This window comes from Anas platyrhynchos, chromosome 2, assembly GCF_047663525.1.
Source record: "Anas platyrhynchos isolate ZD024472 breed Pekin duck chromosome 2, IASCAAS_PekinDuck_T2T, whole genome shotgun sequence".
NCBI classification, from domain to species: Eukaryota; Metazoa; Chordata; class Aves; order Anseriformes; family Anatidae; genus Anas; species Anas platyrhynchos.
Genome location: NC_092588.1, coordinates 138393902 through 138411681, shown reverse-complemented (window position 1 = coordinate 138411681; position 17780 = coordinate 138393902). Strand labels below are relative to the sequence as shown.

Sequence of the window (17780 nt, the reverse complement as noted above, 5' to 3'; positions counted from 1 at the left end):
GGCGTTGCTCCATCCCATACGGACCTGGGAACGGTGGCTTCTTGGTGAGCCCTGGGACACCTCTGGGCAAGTGATTTCCATCCAGCACAGAGCAGTGGAAAGGCAGCAGTGTCCTTGCGCTGTGAGAGGTGTTTTTACCCTAGGTGCAGCTTTACAGCTTCTGTTACACCTAGCAGGAGGCCCTCACAGTTTCTGACAGGCCCGTGTTTCTCATGAGGCCTTAATACTAGCGCTGTGGAAGATGCTTTGATTTTAATCCACATGAAATGTTTCCCTGTAACTTGCTAATAACTTGTCAGTCCATGCCATTTCTTCCTGGTAATTTTCCTATTTGTTTCTGACTCTTATTTTCATCTTATAGATGTCTTCAGGCTAGAACTTGCTTTCCCTTCCCTATATTTTTTCTCCTAGATAATGATAGCCTAAGTAAATTTTCACACTCTGTTATCCTATTAATTTTTTGATTTTTTTTTTTTTACCTTAAGTCCCAACATCTAAGATTTATTTATTGTTTAGCCTTAAGGAACAAAACTAGACGAGTGATTCAATGTTAGCATAGGCTGTTCAGATCCTCTGCTTCTCTCCCACCGTCCCCTGCTCACACGCTGCCTGTCCTGCCCTGTGCTGCTGCTGGTGCTCCTCTGACCCCACAGACGAGCCAGTTTGGGTGGCTGCTTCAGCAAGAAACTAGTTCCATGGTCTGTGGCTGCAGTTGCAAGGCTCCTAGCACAACGTACCAGCAGGCAGCTGCCAAAGTAGGAAGGCCTCGTTCCCAGTTTCTCCACTCCTGTCACTTCTTACACTGGCAATGGTGTGTGATGGGGTCTTTCCTGATGCAGTTTAAGGCACTAAAGCAGAAGAAAATATATATGCTTTATTATTATTATTATTTTTATTTACTTCTATATTACTTTTTTTTTTTTTTTGCCATGGTAGTGACTAAAAGTGGCCTAGGGAGATATTTCCCCAGGGCAAAAGCTGGTAAAAACACAACAGAGGTGGCGTCAAGTCAGTACCAGCCATGGCACAAGGGGGAGAGCAGACATGGAGTTGGAGTGGAAGGAGGAGGAAGGTACTGCAGCAGGTCAGGCTGGCCACAGCTGCAATGAAACCAGTTGCACGCTGCTCCCACTTCAGCCCATTTCTTCCTACTCTCTTATAGCTGTGCAAGAGGCTCAGTAAAATCAGTTTGGTTACAATGATTTAGTTCCTTAGGTGTTTTCTGTGTCTGGTAATGCTTCCTGTATCTGTGCGTAGAGAGTGAACATCATGCATGTTGTCACAGGTGCAAACTTGAGGCAAAAAACAATTCTGGTGCAGAATTCCTCTAGGAAATTTTCATTTCTTTTGCCATGTGGAAATGCAAAGCAATTTTACTCTGGGGTAGACAAAGCAGGTTACTCTAGCCATAGCTGTACTTTTATGAAGCAAACAAACAAAAAGAAAAGGGTTCTGCTTTTTCAAATGTTTACCATAAAGCTGTGGTACTAAAAGCATGTTGAACGTGGAGAGAGAAGGAAGCTTTTGGGTTGTTGAGTGCTCTTCTGTTGCAAGCCATCATTGCCTTTTCGTTTCTCTTTTTATCAGTTCTCATGCTCCATTTAAAAACAAGTGAGGTTTCGTGCCTTCCCACGTTTGTTTTAAGGTTGTTTGAAATACACACTTCTAAGTTCCAGGTTAAATAAACTCATAATCATTTGGTTTTGGGCCAACACTAAGCCATTTTTGCTAGAATGGTACAAGGTAGATATTTGCTGGAGACATGAGTCACATAGAATTTGTAGCCTTGACATCCACGTCATCTCTTATTCCATCTGCCCAGTCCTCCTTTTAAGTCAAAGTCATTGTTTTTAAAAACCTTATAGTAGGAACCAAGCACAAATGGGAGAGTTAACATTGAACCGGGGAAGAAATGTCTCAATTCGTTTTGGTTACACGGTCTGCAGTATTTCACATATGGACAAATTTAAATCTCTTGAAACAACCCATAAAAAGAGCGTACAACTCTTTGGGTACATGTACCCCATGGTGCTTAGTTCTGGTTGATGTAAAACACTTTTTTTTAATTTAAAAGATAGTCTGAAGGAAACCTTATATCTGTAAATGTTGGTTTATGGTCTTAGATGACTGAATTGAGCTTTGGGGACTGGATAAGGTGTAAGAAGGAAAAGGCTTAAAAAGTGTAATTTTAGTCTTTGTTTCCAAGAGACACATCAAATAGTTTTGAAGTTTAAAACACCAAATACAAGAAACAGGGGGTTTGTATTATTTTGGACTTTTGTACAAGAGATAATTTTTGAGGCATCTAATAACTTCAAGATATTTATGGTTGAATACTTACGTTTGAAACCAGAGTAATTTGAAAGTTTCTGAAAAGAAAAGTTCATTAGGACATCATTATTAAGAACCAATGTTTAATAGGTCATGCTAATTAAATGAAGACAGTACAGTTATAAATTATGGAAATAAAATAGGTCATGGAGTTCTAAAAGCAAACTATTATATATGCACCATGCGCATTATTATTAATACATGCATCATTTGAATGTTTTAGAGACTGATTCTAAATATATATATATTCAAGTGTTTGATGTTGTTTCTTTTTTTAGATATTCAGAAGATTATTATCTTCACATAGTCAAAAAGCTACAGAACTGCACGTGGATAAGGAGACCAGAAGAATCCGCAAAATTCAGGTAATTTTGGCTCATTTAGAAAAAACTGTTTACCCTAGACTTGTCTAACAAGCCATAAATTTAGATCTTCCGTTTTGAAAAGATAATTTTGTATTGCTTTCAGACTTCATTTGCAGCAATACATTTGTATTATGCTTTTGCTTCCGGGACTCTACTTGTTTATTTGAACTGAACTGTGCAAACTGAGTAAGATAAAAGAACTACACGAATGAAGTGATTTCACCTATTTCCTCTATAATGAATAGTTAACTAACTGATCTGGAATGGATTAAAAATATTCCTGACACAAAACCTACAGTATTAAAGAAAACGAGTAATGTGATGTTATCCATCTGAACTGGCACCCTGGTAAAGATTGTAGTGAAGCAGTTTCTGTCTTAGCCCAAAACTATTGCTTCTATTGCAGCAGCACCCTAGGCACTCATTAGGTTTGGCTCTGTCACGGCCTCCATGCATATAAACACATGGCTACATCTGTCCTTGTTCAGGATGGCACATAAGTACTTGCTCAGTAGGGACAGAGATCCCTGAAAAGCTTCCACATTCATTTGGAAATGCGTCATGCTGTGTTTACAGAACAGCTTCCCTCTGCCAATTTTGTTTTTCTCAGGGGCGAATACTCTCTTGAATTCCATTATTACATGGATCAGAATTAAAGATTCTATCAAGATCATTAAAAATAATTAAACTGTCCTACCTTCCAACTCCTTGGAACTGACTAGCACTGAAAACTTAATATCCACAAGCTCAGCTTGATGCTACTGGAAGAAATAGTTTGTTGGTAGAGGCGGGGAGGAGGAAGAAAAGCTTTTTGTGCAACATAAATTGCTGGGTTTGGTATGTATCGTAACTGATTAATATCATTTCCTGAAGCCGAGGTACTATATTACAGAGAGTTAAGGTCTAAGAAACTTTCAGTTAACTCAGGCAGGCTTTAGCTATGCACAGAGATATCAGACCATGATAAGGAACTGTTGAAGCAGTCAGTTCTGGTTCAGAACAGGTGGGTGTTTTGTAGAGTTGACAAAATATAAAACTACTCTCATTTGCTGTTCACACTACTACAGTTAGAGTTTTTGCTTCCCTTTTTATTTTTTTAACTTCTCTTCCTTCTGAACCCCTCTTTCTTCCTTCCTTCCTTCAGCCACCACTTCACAGCAATTTTCCATTTCTGCTGTGCTAGATGCACAAGTCAGAGTAACTGCTCCCTGTTCCAGCTTTGCTTCTTTCCTATTTATTGCTTCCACAATCTACCTTCCCCTGAGCCAACTTCTACATCTTCCAGGCCTGTGAGAATGGAGCATGACACCTTCTATCTAAACCCTCACGTAAGGCTGTTGGACTTTAAGGACGAGATGCTCACTCTTCCATATGCTATCTTTTTGCCTTCTGGCAAGGACAGGGAGTCATAAGTGGTCAAAGTGGGTTATAAAACCAGTGATCAGACTGGAAATACACAAAAGAGCAAACTGTGGGGTGCATAAAGAACATATGGATTGTATTTACACTGAGGTGAGCTTGCCAGCTTTTACTTAGCCCTAATACCAGGTGAAAAAAATCTTTTGCAACCCATGGTTCAGCACAGGCTGGATAAGCTCTGATACTCCTTTGACATTCAAGAACTCTGCTGTTAGGGTTTCAATGCTTTTTAACAACCAAACTGGCTGTGATCCTGGCTAGTTCACATAGCACAACCTGTGCTGTAATTGCAGTTCTGAAGACAGCATCCTGTGTTCTTCTCTCTGTATGAAATTTGACCTGCATTGATATCATCCAAAAGTTCTATCGATATGACCAAGGACTGGTTCTCTGGTTTGAGGAATTGCTGATGATTATCTTACAAAAGCTGTGTGCTCTTGCATAAATCTTTTTTTTCTTTCTTTCTTTCTTTTTTCCTTTTTTTTTTTTTTTTTTTTTTTTCTTTCAGAGTCATTTTCTCTGTTCTTTTCTGGAAACAGGATATTAAAATTTTACAGTTATCCTTGCTCCCAGACCATATTGGAGATTTTCAAGGCTCCCAGTTTCTTAGTAGTTGGTCAAAACAGACTTTTAAGGGAAAATTAAAAAAAAAAAAAGAGAGAGAAAAATTCAGTATAAAATTTACTGTCTAAATCAGTATACACTGCGTGCTTACTGCACTCCCAGCCTTGTTTATTAGATTTAAGCACGAGAGCCTGGAACTATTTTGAAAGGATGCTCTAGCTGAGAAGAGACGCATTGACAGAGCTCTATGGGGAACAGAGCTTCTAGAAATGTGGTGAAATTAATGATTTAATAATCCCTTGGCAGCGCATCTCTTCCTTCTTCTAACATTGTGTAGTATCAGTAATGCATAATAATTGTGTAATATAAATATTATTCAGTTCTAAAAATCTCATTAAGTGGGTAGATAAACACACCCATTTTGCAGGAGAGGAAATTAATCTCGGAGGGGCCGTGCAGCAGGAATTAGGTAATACAGCTAGCCACCTTCAGGAGGAGAGCTTGAAACTGCCTGTCGCGTTATTCACCTGCCAGTGCCACCAGAAGTCTGCCCGCTGACTGGACTGCAGAGGAGCTGCTTGACTTCTTTCCCTGTTTGCCCATCTGTTAAACAGAGCGAACACTTACATGCTTCTCAGGCATGGTGTCAGTTGTACAACATCTCTGTATTATTCCGAAGTTCTGAAGAACAAACATGCATATTTATAAGGGATTTAATGTCTCCTGCTCCAGGGCATAAACTAACCTCTAATTAATAAGGTTCAACAGAAGCTTCCCCAGGGGTAGTGAATTTCTCAAAGAAGCTTTCTTATGTTTTCCTTTGCAGCTTTTGCTGTTGGCTACTCTCATTCTGGTAGTGGGGTGAATGAATATGTGATCCAATCCAATAACTCTTGAGTTCCTAGAAGACAGCACTGTGTGCCAATGAGTACACATCATTTTTCCTTGTAAGCCAAACTCCCAGCAGATCAAAGCCAAAAAGAAAAAGAAAAAAAAGTAAGAATTATAGCTGCAATACAGGAAAGAAATACTTGTCTTCATGTATTCGCAAAAGGGCTACAGCTGACAGCCCTGGTTTGCACAAACCACAGTGCTAGTGCCAAGACATTGTACAAAAAGCAGAGAACAGGATTCCAGGTTAACCTAGCTCAGCTTTGCCATGCAGCTGTGTGAACTGAGTCCCTTCATTGTCAGAGAGCTGCCCCTTTCCCTTTCCAGATGTTGTCTTCTAAAGCTGCTCCAGCGTGTGTGCTCATATCCGCTAGACTACATATCTGTCTGGCAGTGGTCTGTGGTTCTTGACAATCGTGTGGTATTTACCCGTGCATTTCTCAAAGTCAAAAAGAATCATGAGGCAAGGACAAGCCATGATGTCCTCTTTAATACCTCCCATACCCACAATCTCTCTTCTGTGGTGGATTTTTGTGCAGCCCCAGTCAGGCTCTTAGAGCTTCATTTAATTCAGTATCTGTAATGCTGACATCAGCACTGCTAGATTGAGGCTAACCTTGAAGAAACTTGTGCAAGCACTTGGTTCATTGCTCCAGCAATCTAGTTAAGATTTGGGGTGCCCCATGTAATTGTTTGTCAGCCCCTGCTAAGGAGTTCCTTAGCACTTGATGCTCGCAAAGGCGACGTACATATAGCAGAAGACCTAGCAATGCTGTTAATTTGCTGGTATAAATGGCATCCTACTAAAAGCAATTCAGGGAAACTCTTCATCAACACTTATGTATATGCTACTGACAAATAGAGAAATATTAAAGGTTTTATTCAGACCTTTCCTTTATACAATTCAGCTGTGTTTCTCTTATTTTTATTTATTTTTTTATTTTTATTATTTCTCTTGTTCTTTATGGCTCTACAATCATCTAGCTTCTTCACATAATCCTTTTGCCACTACACTCACCTGGTTTCTTCCTCCTTTTTCAGATTTACATCAGCTCTAACTTGTTTTAGACAAAGCAAGTCCTCGGATTTTGTAGTTATTAGAGAGGATTGATGCAAACTGGGAAAGAGAGGTGACATAATCTCACTGCTGCCTGGAAGCATCTTTCTTAAAGCTCTAGAAAAAAAGCAGTGTTGGGTAGCTTCCTCTGCAAAGGCTCTTCTAGCTACAGTCGGTAGAGTCTTAGGTTCCCTAGGTAACCTGAATATTAATTATTATATTAGTATTCTTCAAAGGTTTTCCACTTAAAAGAAATGTTTCATTAGTGCAACAAATTACAGAACCCAATTGGGTGGAAGCTGTAATTGGTTTTTACACCTCCACATCCCTTTGCTTTACAGACTTTTAAGCTTGATGTATTCTCATTTGGGCTATGCTCCCACGGTGGCAAATAATCTGCAGTTCCTCCAGATCGTTGCAACTCCTGTTTTTGCTGGAAGCTAGCAAATAGCTAAAAAAAAAAGCCCTCAAAATGGCTGGGGAGGAGGAGAGGGGGGATATGGAGAATGGCTGAGCAGATGCTGTGTTTCAAAGAAGCCTCTGGGCACTGTATTTCTGGGGTACCTTGCTGAGCTTGGAGCCTGGCGAAGTGATACAGCAGTTCTTCAGGAGCAGTGTTGTACTATGATAGCCCCGTGTGAGCTGTGGACTCTGGCTCCCCTCCCTCTGCAAATACCATTCCTGAAAATCTTATTTGCACTTGATAATGAAGAGGAAAGGAAACTCCTAGATATAAAATACAGTTCTAAAAATCCTGATATTACACCACAGTTTAGCCAACAGACCGCTTCACAGCTACCAAAATATTTGTAACCTTTTATTTTTTAGGGAAACATTACTACTTTAGAAAAGAACCCTAGATCTTGAAAAGAAATAATTGAGACCAACCCATTGTCCTAGCCCTGTTATTTACTCTTCTGCTTTTTATTCCAGTCAATTTCTATTACTCTTTTTCCACTTTAATATCTCCTCTGAAAAGTGCGATAAACATTGCTGCAGATTATATAATCTCACCGCTTCTCAGAAGGATTAATTTGTAGTACGTTACACTCTAGCATATATAACAGTATTGCTTAACACAGCTGTGTACTGCAGTGAAACAGTTGAAACACAAATAAAATACCCTGCAAGGTCAATTTATGCTTACATAAGATCACACCACCACATAATCAATAGCTTTCCTAACACTAAACAGATCAATAATTCCACTGTACTCTCTGAAGTCTTCCATTCCAGTATACAAGAAATAACTCAGAGATTACGGTGTGATTTAAGAATACATTTGCTGTGGGTTTAATAGACCATATGTAAAATCAGAAGTATATATTCAGAGACATATTTCCATTTCAGAAGAGGAGAAGGTTGGGTCAAGACAGAGGAATTGGTGACAGTTTGGAGAAATGGATGAATCTTTAAATTGCTTTGCAGCCTTTATACTTTCCTAAATGTTGGAGTATTCCTGTAAGGGAAGACTGATTTTGAAACAGATTTAGTTATGTTTTATGGTTGACTCTTTACATAGTCTTTGGTTTGAAAATTTTATTGCATTTGTTATGTATTCAGCCTTGGTTTCAAGTTCAACCTTGTTGGATTTCATTGTCTTAGACATAAATGATGTTACTTCATTTATAAACAGTTCAAGGGCTGTCAGTGTAGCATATCCCTTCAGCATATTCTGTTCCAGATATATTTAACCACGCTTTTTTAAAAGATTGGAATATGTCATAATATGCCTCATTGCACTTTGATGCTATTGACTTGGATTGACAAAAGCCTAGAGAAAGCAGTAACATGGTCTAGCATCCCCAGTGCACTACAGTAAGATAATTGTTTGCTCATTGTGGAAGATTACAGGAGTGGCCATAGATAAGAGGTCCTCTCACTGTCTGTGATTGCACCTTTTACATTTTGCTGCTACATTGAGGAATTTTTTATGGGTTCTTGGTATTGTCTCTTCAATGTGAATCCTCAAAGTCCTTGTCATCTGCACACGTACAGTACAATAGCTTGCATGAACTGATGGTTGCAAATACCCAAGCTAAGTGAAAAACTAAAAAAAGCTATTGGGAAAATGCAGATTTTCTCTGGTTGTTAGTACTCCACAGACATTACTTTGAATACTTTGTCTTTTATCTAAATGATATTAAAAAACATGTTGTGAAATACACTTAGCACCAGGCTCAGAGGAGTTACAGCTTTACGTAATTGCCATTCTTACTTTGTGTGTGGTTATCTATTTTATGTGGTGTTTCAGTTCCTGACTGAGTAACTGAAGAGCCACAAAGAGATATGGCAGTAAGCATTGCTGGTGTGGGTAGTGTGCAAATAAGAGTGACATGACATGCTTTTTGGAAACAAGCATTCACTTACACAGATATTTATTAAAGGTGAATTGAAGAGATTTCAGTCTGTAGAAATACAGAGCTTGAAGGGATCTCAAGACTGTGTGGTTTCTGGACTATCTTTGTAGTCCATCTTGACTTGGAACATTACTGAAAGACGTTTGGCCATGTTATCTATTAAAAATCTCCAGAGATTCTGTGCCTTACCCAAGCAACCTGTTTCAGTGTGCTTCCTAATAGCAAATTTAAACTTTCTTTTGTGCAAATGAAGATGACTTCTTCTCACCCTTCCCCCAGTGGCCTTAGTGGACAGTTGAGCATCTACTTTTTAGAGCAATATTGTACCCTACATCCACTTTTCCCTTCTCCCACTTCCATTTAGTCCAATGTATAATCATTGTGATATATTTCACACTGCTGTCCTCAGCGGTGAAGAATGCCCTCTGGCCTCCTGTCTCCAGGCACTGGTGTCACGCTGAAGTGTTACCTACGGAAAATAAATCCTATGAAGTTCACAGAGTTGTGTCAGATTCTGCCAATTCACGTGCCATGGTGGGGACAGTAACCCCTTGAGGATCACAGTTAACTGTGTTGGCCAGTGGTCCAGCCCTGGATTGGAGCAGACTGTTCCAGTGGTATCTTCTTTTTTTGTGCCACAAATTATTAGGGTGAGTAAGGTTTTTGTGCAGAAGCAAATGCCTGCAGGTATTTATCTGAATATACGTTTTTGAAAAATATAGAACAAAATGACTTTAGCTAAGCCTCTCTGATGAAAGAAAGCATTCTGAATAAAAACCATCATGCTTTCTGCAGGAGGATGAAGCGAGGGTCCTCTTGCTGCTTATATGAGTAATGTGGAGGAGTCAGGATCTTTTAAACTCTGCAGAATCTGTTTGCATGAAGACAGATTTCACCGTGATTAACTGTTACATTCTTCCCATTCCACTCAGGATAAGGACAAAGCTGGCTTTTGGATCTGCTGAGAAACTCTGCTAGCCCTTGGTTAACCAACTGCTTTGAACTTTATGGCTGGTTCAAAATGAGTTTTTGGAAGGAAAGTGTCGAGACATTTTCAGTCTCTTCAGGATGTGCACATGCTGTGTCTTGTCAGCAGGCATCTGCGGGCTGTGCCCAAGCACCGAACCAGCTCAGAGACATATATTTGTGCAGAACCAGGCTGAGCTAATTAATTCTGCAGCTGGGAGGGATACAGTAGTTCTGGCTGAGTTTTCTGGCTACACAGCTACTACAGAAGCTGTAAAGAAACTGCATCAGCATGTTTAGATCCTGCAGATACGTAGACATCTGACTTCCAGTTCACTAAATAAAGTATAGTATTTGTGTGGTGGGTTTGTGTTACGCAGAGGATTTTTGATGCAGGTGCAGTCAATGCAGCAGTGCTGTATTACTGCCCATGATTCAATATGGACTAACTGCATAGGAGTTGGAAAACATCATTCCTTTGGCTTGTCTCAATACTTTGAAGACTTGCTTCAGAAAACAGATTGTCTTAAGTTCTCAGTGCCTGCAAAGCAGAAGATGCTGTGTGGGCTCAGAATCCCATCTCAGTTGACCTCAATACAGAACTGGTTCCAGTGTTGCTGGTCCACGAAGGAAGAAATTCAGCAAAAGCATCTGACGATCAATAAAAAGCGTTATTCAGTTCAACAGTGATGCTGTGTTTTCTAATACAAACAAATCTTCAGAGACAAATGCAGCACACCGCTCTGGTGAGGTTATTGATTAAGGCTATCATGCCTGTACTTCCTCAGGTTTATGAGATATGTATTATCAGTTCGAATGGTGTAGCAGCTCTGATAACAATTGGCACTTAAACCTCACTGTAAGATGTGCCTGTGTTCTTACACGTATATGGGGTGGATGCACAACCTGTATAGCAACATCCCAGCTTCCAAGAGCTGTCCCCATGTCAGCATTTTTCTTGGTCTGAACAGACAACATGGATCTCTTTCTATCCTTCCAAGGGAAATGTCGAGTTTGGCTTTCAGGTAGTATCATTTGATGCTGTTATGATTCTGATCTCTCTCTCTTATCCCACCATCTGGTTAGAAATTGTCTTGTATTGTAGATTTTACTAATTTCTCTCTCCTCAGGTGGCATGATGCACTTGTTAAAGTTTCATCTTGTCTTTACACCACCTAACGTATCATACCTGTTGAAGAAACAACTCGTGCAATACATGTCACAGTCTTATATATAAGCACTTCAGGGTGTCGTTAGATCATGACAGAGACCATGAATGACATTAATTTAGGATGACATCGGTGCTAATAGGTTACCTGAACTGCCCAGTCTGTACCCCTTTCATTGTTTGTATTGTAGAGGTGTCCCATGTTCCAGCTTGTAAAAGTCTTATATGAACTGACTGCTGAGTATGCTACCCCTGAGCATTGCTGTCTGCAGCTACACACTTTCCAGCTTTGTACGTGGATGCATGGGCACTGTGGAAGTCTCCTGATTTGATCTAGGTGCTAGGTTTTTATTGTTATGTCTTAGCATGTATGCTGTAAGGTGATATAAGAGTATATATATCATTAATCAATGTGTATTCTTGCTGCATTTCTGAACTAGTCTGGCTCTGTTTTACTTCCTCAGTGAACCCATAATATTAATTTAAGCGATTACTTTCTTATTAATTCTGATATCTGCTTTTCTCCCTGACTGTTTCTGCTTTTATTGAGGCATTCATTCCTGTGGATGAGTAATAAAAAGCAAAAATGCATCATCTTTATTAATGAATGTTATCTATCATCAGTTTGCTTTCTCAGATTCTGGTAGCCATCACACGATTCTGCTTTACGAGAGCTGGGCAAGAATATGCTGGTGTTATTCCTTCTACTCCAGGTGTCCTGCGGTTGGCACAGAAAATACCTAGGCTTGCTTGGTTTACTTTTAAGAAAAACATTCAAGAATATCAAAATTACCATATTGCTTGTCTCCATGTGATTGCCAGGGAGCAACGAGGGCTGGTTGCTCTCTAAGGGACAGAGAGTGGGGTCCCAGAGCAGTAACCTGGCCAGCAGGGCAGGGCTGTGGGGAAGCTGGACATGGGGGCTGAAATGGGGCAGGTATGACCAGTCAGTCACCACTGGTTGAATAACATTCAATATTCCTGGACTTACTTATTTTACTTTCTTGCCTCATGGCTCAATTTTTGTTTTTCCATGTGTTTAAAATAGGACACTATATGCACAGAGTAATTATTTTCACTGTGTAAGCACCTCCTGACCCACAAGAGCATAGTCTTAGTTCCATCCCCACCTCTACCTAACAGTTTTTGGATGACTGCAAACCCAACCTTAAGGCTTCAAGCAAGGCAATGGGAATCACTGTGTGTAGGGACAGGACTGGAATGTGGCTTGTGCAAATCCAACCCCTACTGTTTACTCTCTCAGGAGTAATTATTTCCCAGTAACATTTCCTGCTAACTCTCCCAGTACGGTTATTTCAGATCTGTTCCATCCCAGAACACAATCGTTCCCAGTGTTCCTCACACATCTGGAAACTTTGTCTTTGAGGAGTTTCAGATACCAGTATTTAAAATGGGTTAATATGTACCAGTAAGCAGCGTGCCAATTGAAATGGCACTCTTGCTCTTTCATGTATGAATCAAACCAATTACTTACCAAACTCCTCCTCTCTACCTTTGCACCCACCATTTTGAACATTATTTCAAGAGAAGTGTAGGTTGGCAATTGCCACCTAATCATTCTCTTCCCTTGTCTTCCAGGAAATAAAGTCCTTGGGTTCTTCCACATGCTAAAGCATCCCCCATCTCCATCAGAAATAAAATTATATTATTATTAGAATATGTGCTCTGCATACAATGTTGATAAAATCAGATGTAGCAACTTCTCTTACCCATCTTACCCTATTAAAATCAGCTTACTTTCAGACAGAATTTGGCCTGTATTGTTGAATTTTTTCAAAGTTTGTTTTACCTTAGCAAAGGAAAAAGTTTGAGATAAAACATTCCTGTTTCTCTGGCTCTTCCTGTAAATGTGTTTATTCTTTATCTTCACAATTAACCTTCCATGTTTGGACAGGAATTATTATCTTTTCCCTGCTCTGTTATTTTCAAAATTCCAAGCAACTCTGTTATCAGAGAATTTCCCTCTCTGAGTGGTTGGTATTTCCCTTTGTATCACACTTCACGAGATAGCTATGTCCTTTCAATTGATAGGTAATGGCTGGCCATGAATGGTTCAGCTTCACAATCTGAAAATCGGATCCAGTGCTGCAGAGATCATCGTTCCCTGAACCAAATGCATTATAGAGTTTCAGGTCTGATCTCAAACGTCTGCTGGGGCTTGCCATTGCATTTCACAGTTAACAAAATAGGTTGTTTACATACCTATATGTCTTTATAAATTTGGAGGTAGCAGGATTTGTAAGATGAGTGATAGAGACTTCACTCCAACATGAAGTTTGAGTGAGTCCCTTGTGCTCTTACATATTTAAGGACTTCTGCTAGGTATTCTGGGGCACAACTAGACTGCCTCTACAGAGAGGATGTCTGTCCTCTTATTTAAAAGTTGTGATATAATTTATTTAACATTTGTGATATATTGTGCACAAGAAAACTGTGCTGAACAGTTGCAGAAATGAATTATTAATTAAATGACTTGCAACCATCTATTTGTTCCCTGAGTGCTATACCCAGTACTTCTCATCACCATTCTTTTCATCTGAGTGGTTCTTTCTTCGGCTTTCTATTTTCTTACAATCACTTGTTCTAGGTTGATGGAAATCCCATTGTTAACTCTTTGGGGAAATGAAGTCTCTCAGTGTTTCTGCAGTAATCTTAGCAGTTAATAATAAGGAAAAGCCTGATTATGACTTCTTCTGCATGGCAAAGGGAGACCAAGAGAGCAAAACAGGCCAAGGGAAGGAGTTCTTGAACTGATCTGCGCCTGAACATTTGCTGTGAAAATGGGCTTTCTCTGCAAAGCAAGTCAAGGGAAATAACATTATTGTAGAGGGTTCATACAGACTTGTGGTGCTTAGTTAATTAGAGCTGGTTTTCATTCAGCTAGTTCTGTACCACCTCTTTTCTGCTTATTTGCCTGTCTTTGAGCAGGTTTTGTTTGTTTGTTTGTTTGTTTTTGCAGGTCAGAGTTGGCTTCCTGCTGTGATGCAGCTCACAATTTTATTGCTTCTCAAAACAACACTCCACTGGGAAGTAACATGAGTTATGAAGTGGACAGTAAAAAGACCATCCTTATTACAGAGGACATTTATAGGATGCTGCCTGTGGTAAGAACTGTAGCCTAGCCTGTTATTATACTTGCAGTATCACCTATATTGTGGTTTAGTAATAGAGCTGCTTTGTTTCATTCATATGGTAGAGCCCCTTCAGCCCCTGCATGTGCTTCTTCATTCACCTTGCAAGACCTTTTTTTTTTTTTTTTTAAAGCTTTCTTCTGCAGTGGTGGAGGCATGGACAGCACATCGTAGATGAAAGCTATTTTGGGGTTAAACCTGATAGTGGTGTGGGGCCTTTGCAGCCAGAAACACAGGTTGAGCAGAGGAATCAGATTTTGTAGCTGGAGACTTTTAACAGACATACAAGCTCTGGAGACCAGGCAAAGAGGGGCACAAAGTTATACTTAATTTCCCAATATGAGTGCATGGGAGCCCTCTTACCCCTTTTTGGCATTCTTGATTTGTGAGATAAGCCTAGTCCTTTCTTATGCTGCTCTGAATCACTAAAATCTTCATTGCAAAGGAGAAAGTTACAGTGGTTCCAAACTTACAATGAAGGAAAGAAAAATGTAGGGTTTTTTTTGTGCATATATATACCTGCTAGGCTAACCAGAGGTATCTGGCCTGTGTGTTCTCCTGGTGCCTTTTCAGAGCTGAACAAAGTATTTGAACATGTTGTTTTGATATTTTGGTAGGCAGCATGACATCTGCCACTTTCCCCACTCTTTTTTTCCTTGTTCATAATGGTGCTCCCTCCTGCTTTTCTTTGAGCAAGCTGATGAGAAAATGAGGAAGGATAATGATTTCTGTAAGCAAGTTTTGACTCAGTTTTACAAGGAGGTTCAGTTTCTGCAGCTGAAGTAGCCCAGCTGTTGGCCTCTCTGTTGAATGCCAGTGCTCCCACAGCAGGAGAGACTGAATGAGATGTATGAGATGTTTCTGAGACCCTGGGATAAGAGCCAACTATATTGTCAACTGAAACAGCCAACAAGTTTCATTAATTTGCTAGGTTGTGATCTGTGCTGGTTCACAAGTGGACGTACTTTGCTCCCATTCAGCTTCCCCACTGCAAGACAGCAACCTCTAACAAGAAGAGGAAGAGAGAAGGTGAACAGCCAGAGGCAGTAACTACTTCAGTTACCAGATTCACCATGAGCTAAGCCAGGGCACATGCCTATCCCTTGCAGCATCTTCAGGTTCCCCTGTCTTCATTATTTTACCTCAAATATAATTGAGCTATAACGGAGCAATGAGTATTCACAAAGTTATTTTCTGTAAGCTGACACAGTGACTCTGTGACAACTCAGCCCGGTGCAGTGCAAAGGAAAAGGGGTGAGTTTAAACTATCTGCAGTAAGAGTTAGTTCTTCAGCTTGTCAAGAATTCACTCCACTACTAGATATTTTTTCATTTTGCAAATTTAAAATGTATTCATCCAATATTACTCTCAAAATACTGAAGACAGAAGTAACAGTCCTCAGTCTGTTGGGGCCTATTTTTGGCTCTTGGCTGTCCGTGCCAGGCAACAACGTCTGCTAAATGGTGAACGCTTTCACTGGGATTTACGGGATTAAGCCTGCAAGGACAAATGACTGAAGATTCAAAGAAATAAAAGATTTATAAAGCATATGCTGTGTCTTTTTACTTGTTTGCAGTCTCCTTCTCTCTCGGTTTATCCCTTCAAGAACTGCGCAGTGGTTGGAAATGGAGGCATTCTGAAAAATTCCAGCTGTGGAGCTGAAATCGATCGTTCTGACTTTGTGTTTAGGTAAGAGCTGCTTCATCTCACTGAAGAGTGTTGAACATTTCTACAAGCTTGGCAGGCTTGGAAGCATGCCAATGCCAGTTTGTATCAAGGAGGAAAGATCTGCCTCTCAAAAGATACTCTTTCTGCTTTGTAGATTTCAGGACTCTGCTTCCTAAGTGAAGAAAGGACTATGTGGATAGATGTATAATCCATGATTATAAAGATACCTTGCCAGTGATGTGAAATTTCATTATCTAAGAAACTGAAATTTCTTTTCATTTAACACCCTTAGGGACAGAGAACTCTTTTTTTCTTTCTCTTTTTTTTTTTTTTTTAATCAGGAGAAGAGAATGAAAAAAAATGAAATTGAAACAAGAAAGACTGGTGTTAAATATCATGTTCACTTTTGCCCCTGGGCTTTCAATGGGTTTACTTAGCCTTAGGTTGTCTCACTAATGCAGTTATTTAACTGCCCCAGTATTGTCTCACCTTCTGTTATCAATCTAAAAAATTAGACGTCTAATTTAAGTACTTTTTTCCAGTCCCTCTATAGAGTGTGGTGATAAATAGGCACACTCAGAGCATAATTTGACCCACTCTTTCAGTGCAAGTCATGGGTTGTTGCTTCTGCAAGTACGGAGATTAACCAAGTGAAGTTTCATCACTCAGTGATGTCCGATCACACGGTCTCCCGGATATTGTTCATTTTCCTGTCTTTGAGTCATATATGGGCTTTTCAAATGATAATAAAAAAAAATCTAATTAGATAACTGATTTTAATACAGATGGGAATTCTGCATACTAAGATGCTAAACCTAAATACCTGGCTTTAAAAAAATACCTTCTTTACCTTATAACAGAAACCACTGTTTCTGCAGTTGGGTGAGTTACGCTGCTGTTGTCTCATGAAACAGCCATCAGTGTTGATGACTGAGGGGTTGGTATCTTTTAAAAGATTGATTAATCTTTTAAAACAGGAAATAATAGAAGACTTTTCAGATGAAATGCATTGTTTAGGCAAGAAGTGCAATGTTTTCTAGCAGCTAACATAGGGCATTCACAGACTGGCTCCTTATGGGATTTTGACTTCGCCTCTGATTTGTGAGGTGATTTATGAAAATGAGCTCTCTGTGCCCTATTTTAACCATCTGTACAGTAGATTAAATATTTTTACCAGAAGTGCTCTAAGCCTTATTTAATATTTGTAAAGTGCTTAGAGATTCCTGAGAGCTGACATGAAAGTGTCATTGCACAAGAGAGGAATTTGCAAGTAACTACTGCAAAGCATTTCTGGTGGGCATCTGTTTAAATAAGTGTTTCTTGATTTCAGGTGTAACCTCCCTCCAACTACAGGAAGCATTAGCAAAGATGTTGGCAATAAAACAAACCTTGTGACTGTTAATCCAAGTATCATAGCTCAGAAGTAAGTAATACTGTAATTCTGATTCTGTGCAATATCGCGTAATTGTTTGACATGATTTAGTTTTTGTTAAAAATCCATTGGGATACCTTCACAGAGAGCAGTGCATACAGATTACCCCATTAATGAGCTTTAGTTCTCATGTAAAATATGCACCATTCTAAATGGAAATCTGTAAAACCTGGCCTTTTGTAGTAGAAAGGAGCCAGCAATATCCCCAGTTTAGCAAGGTTTTTGATTGGCATCAATCTATACTTCCAACTCTATCAGTTGGACTGTAAACATGTTACTAGTTAATGTTCTAAGGGGCTGTTCTGGTTAAGGGTATTTCCTAAACAGAGACCCATTTTCTCTAATCTGTTTTCTCTCCCTCTCTCTCTTTTTTTTTCTTTTTTCTTTGTATAAAAGCTGGCCACACC

The 17780-nt window shown here is 39.6% G+C and overlaps 1 protein-coding gene across 3 annotated transcripts in view; it reads left to right on the top strand.

The window, feature by feature from the left end:
• Positions 1-17780, top strand: part of ST8SIA6 (ST8 alpha-N-acetyl-neuraminide alpha-2,8-sialyltransferase 6) — a 38936-nt gene that overhangs the window by 13351 nt on the left and 7805 nt on the right. For all 3 annotated transcript variants that reach the window (XM_027450685.3, XM_027450686.3, XM_027450687.3), the window contains 4 exons: positions 2610-2696; positions 14102-14246; positions 15850-15962; positions 17272-17364. In XM_027450685.3, coding sequence (XP_027306486.3) covers positions 2610-2696; positions 14102-14246; positions 15850-15962; positions 17272-17364 — 438 coding nt within the window. The remainder of the gene's footprint in view (positions 1-2609; positions 2697-14101; positions 14247-15849; positions 15963-17271; positions 17365-17780) is intronic.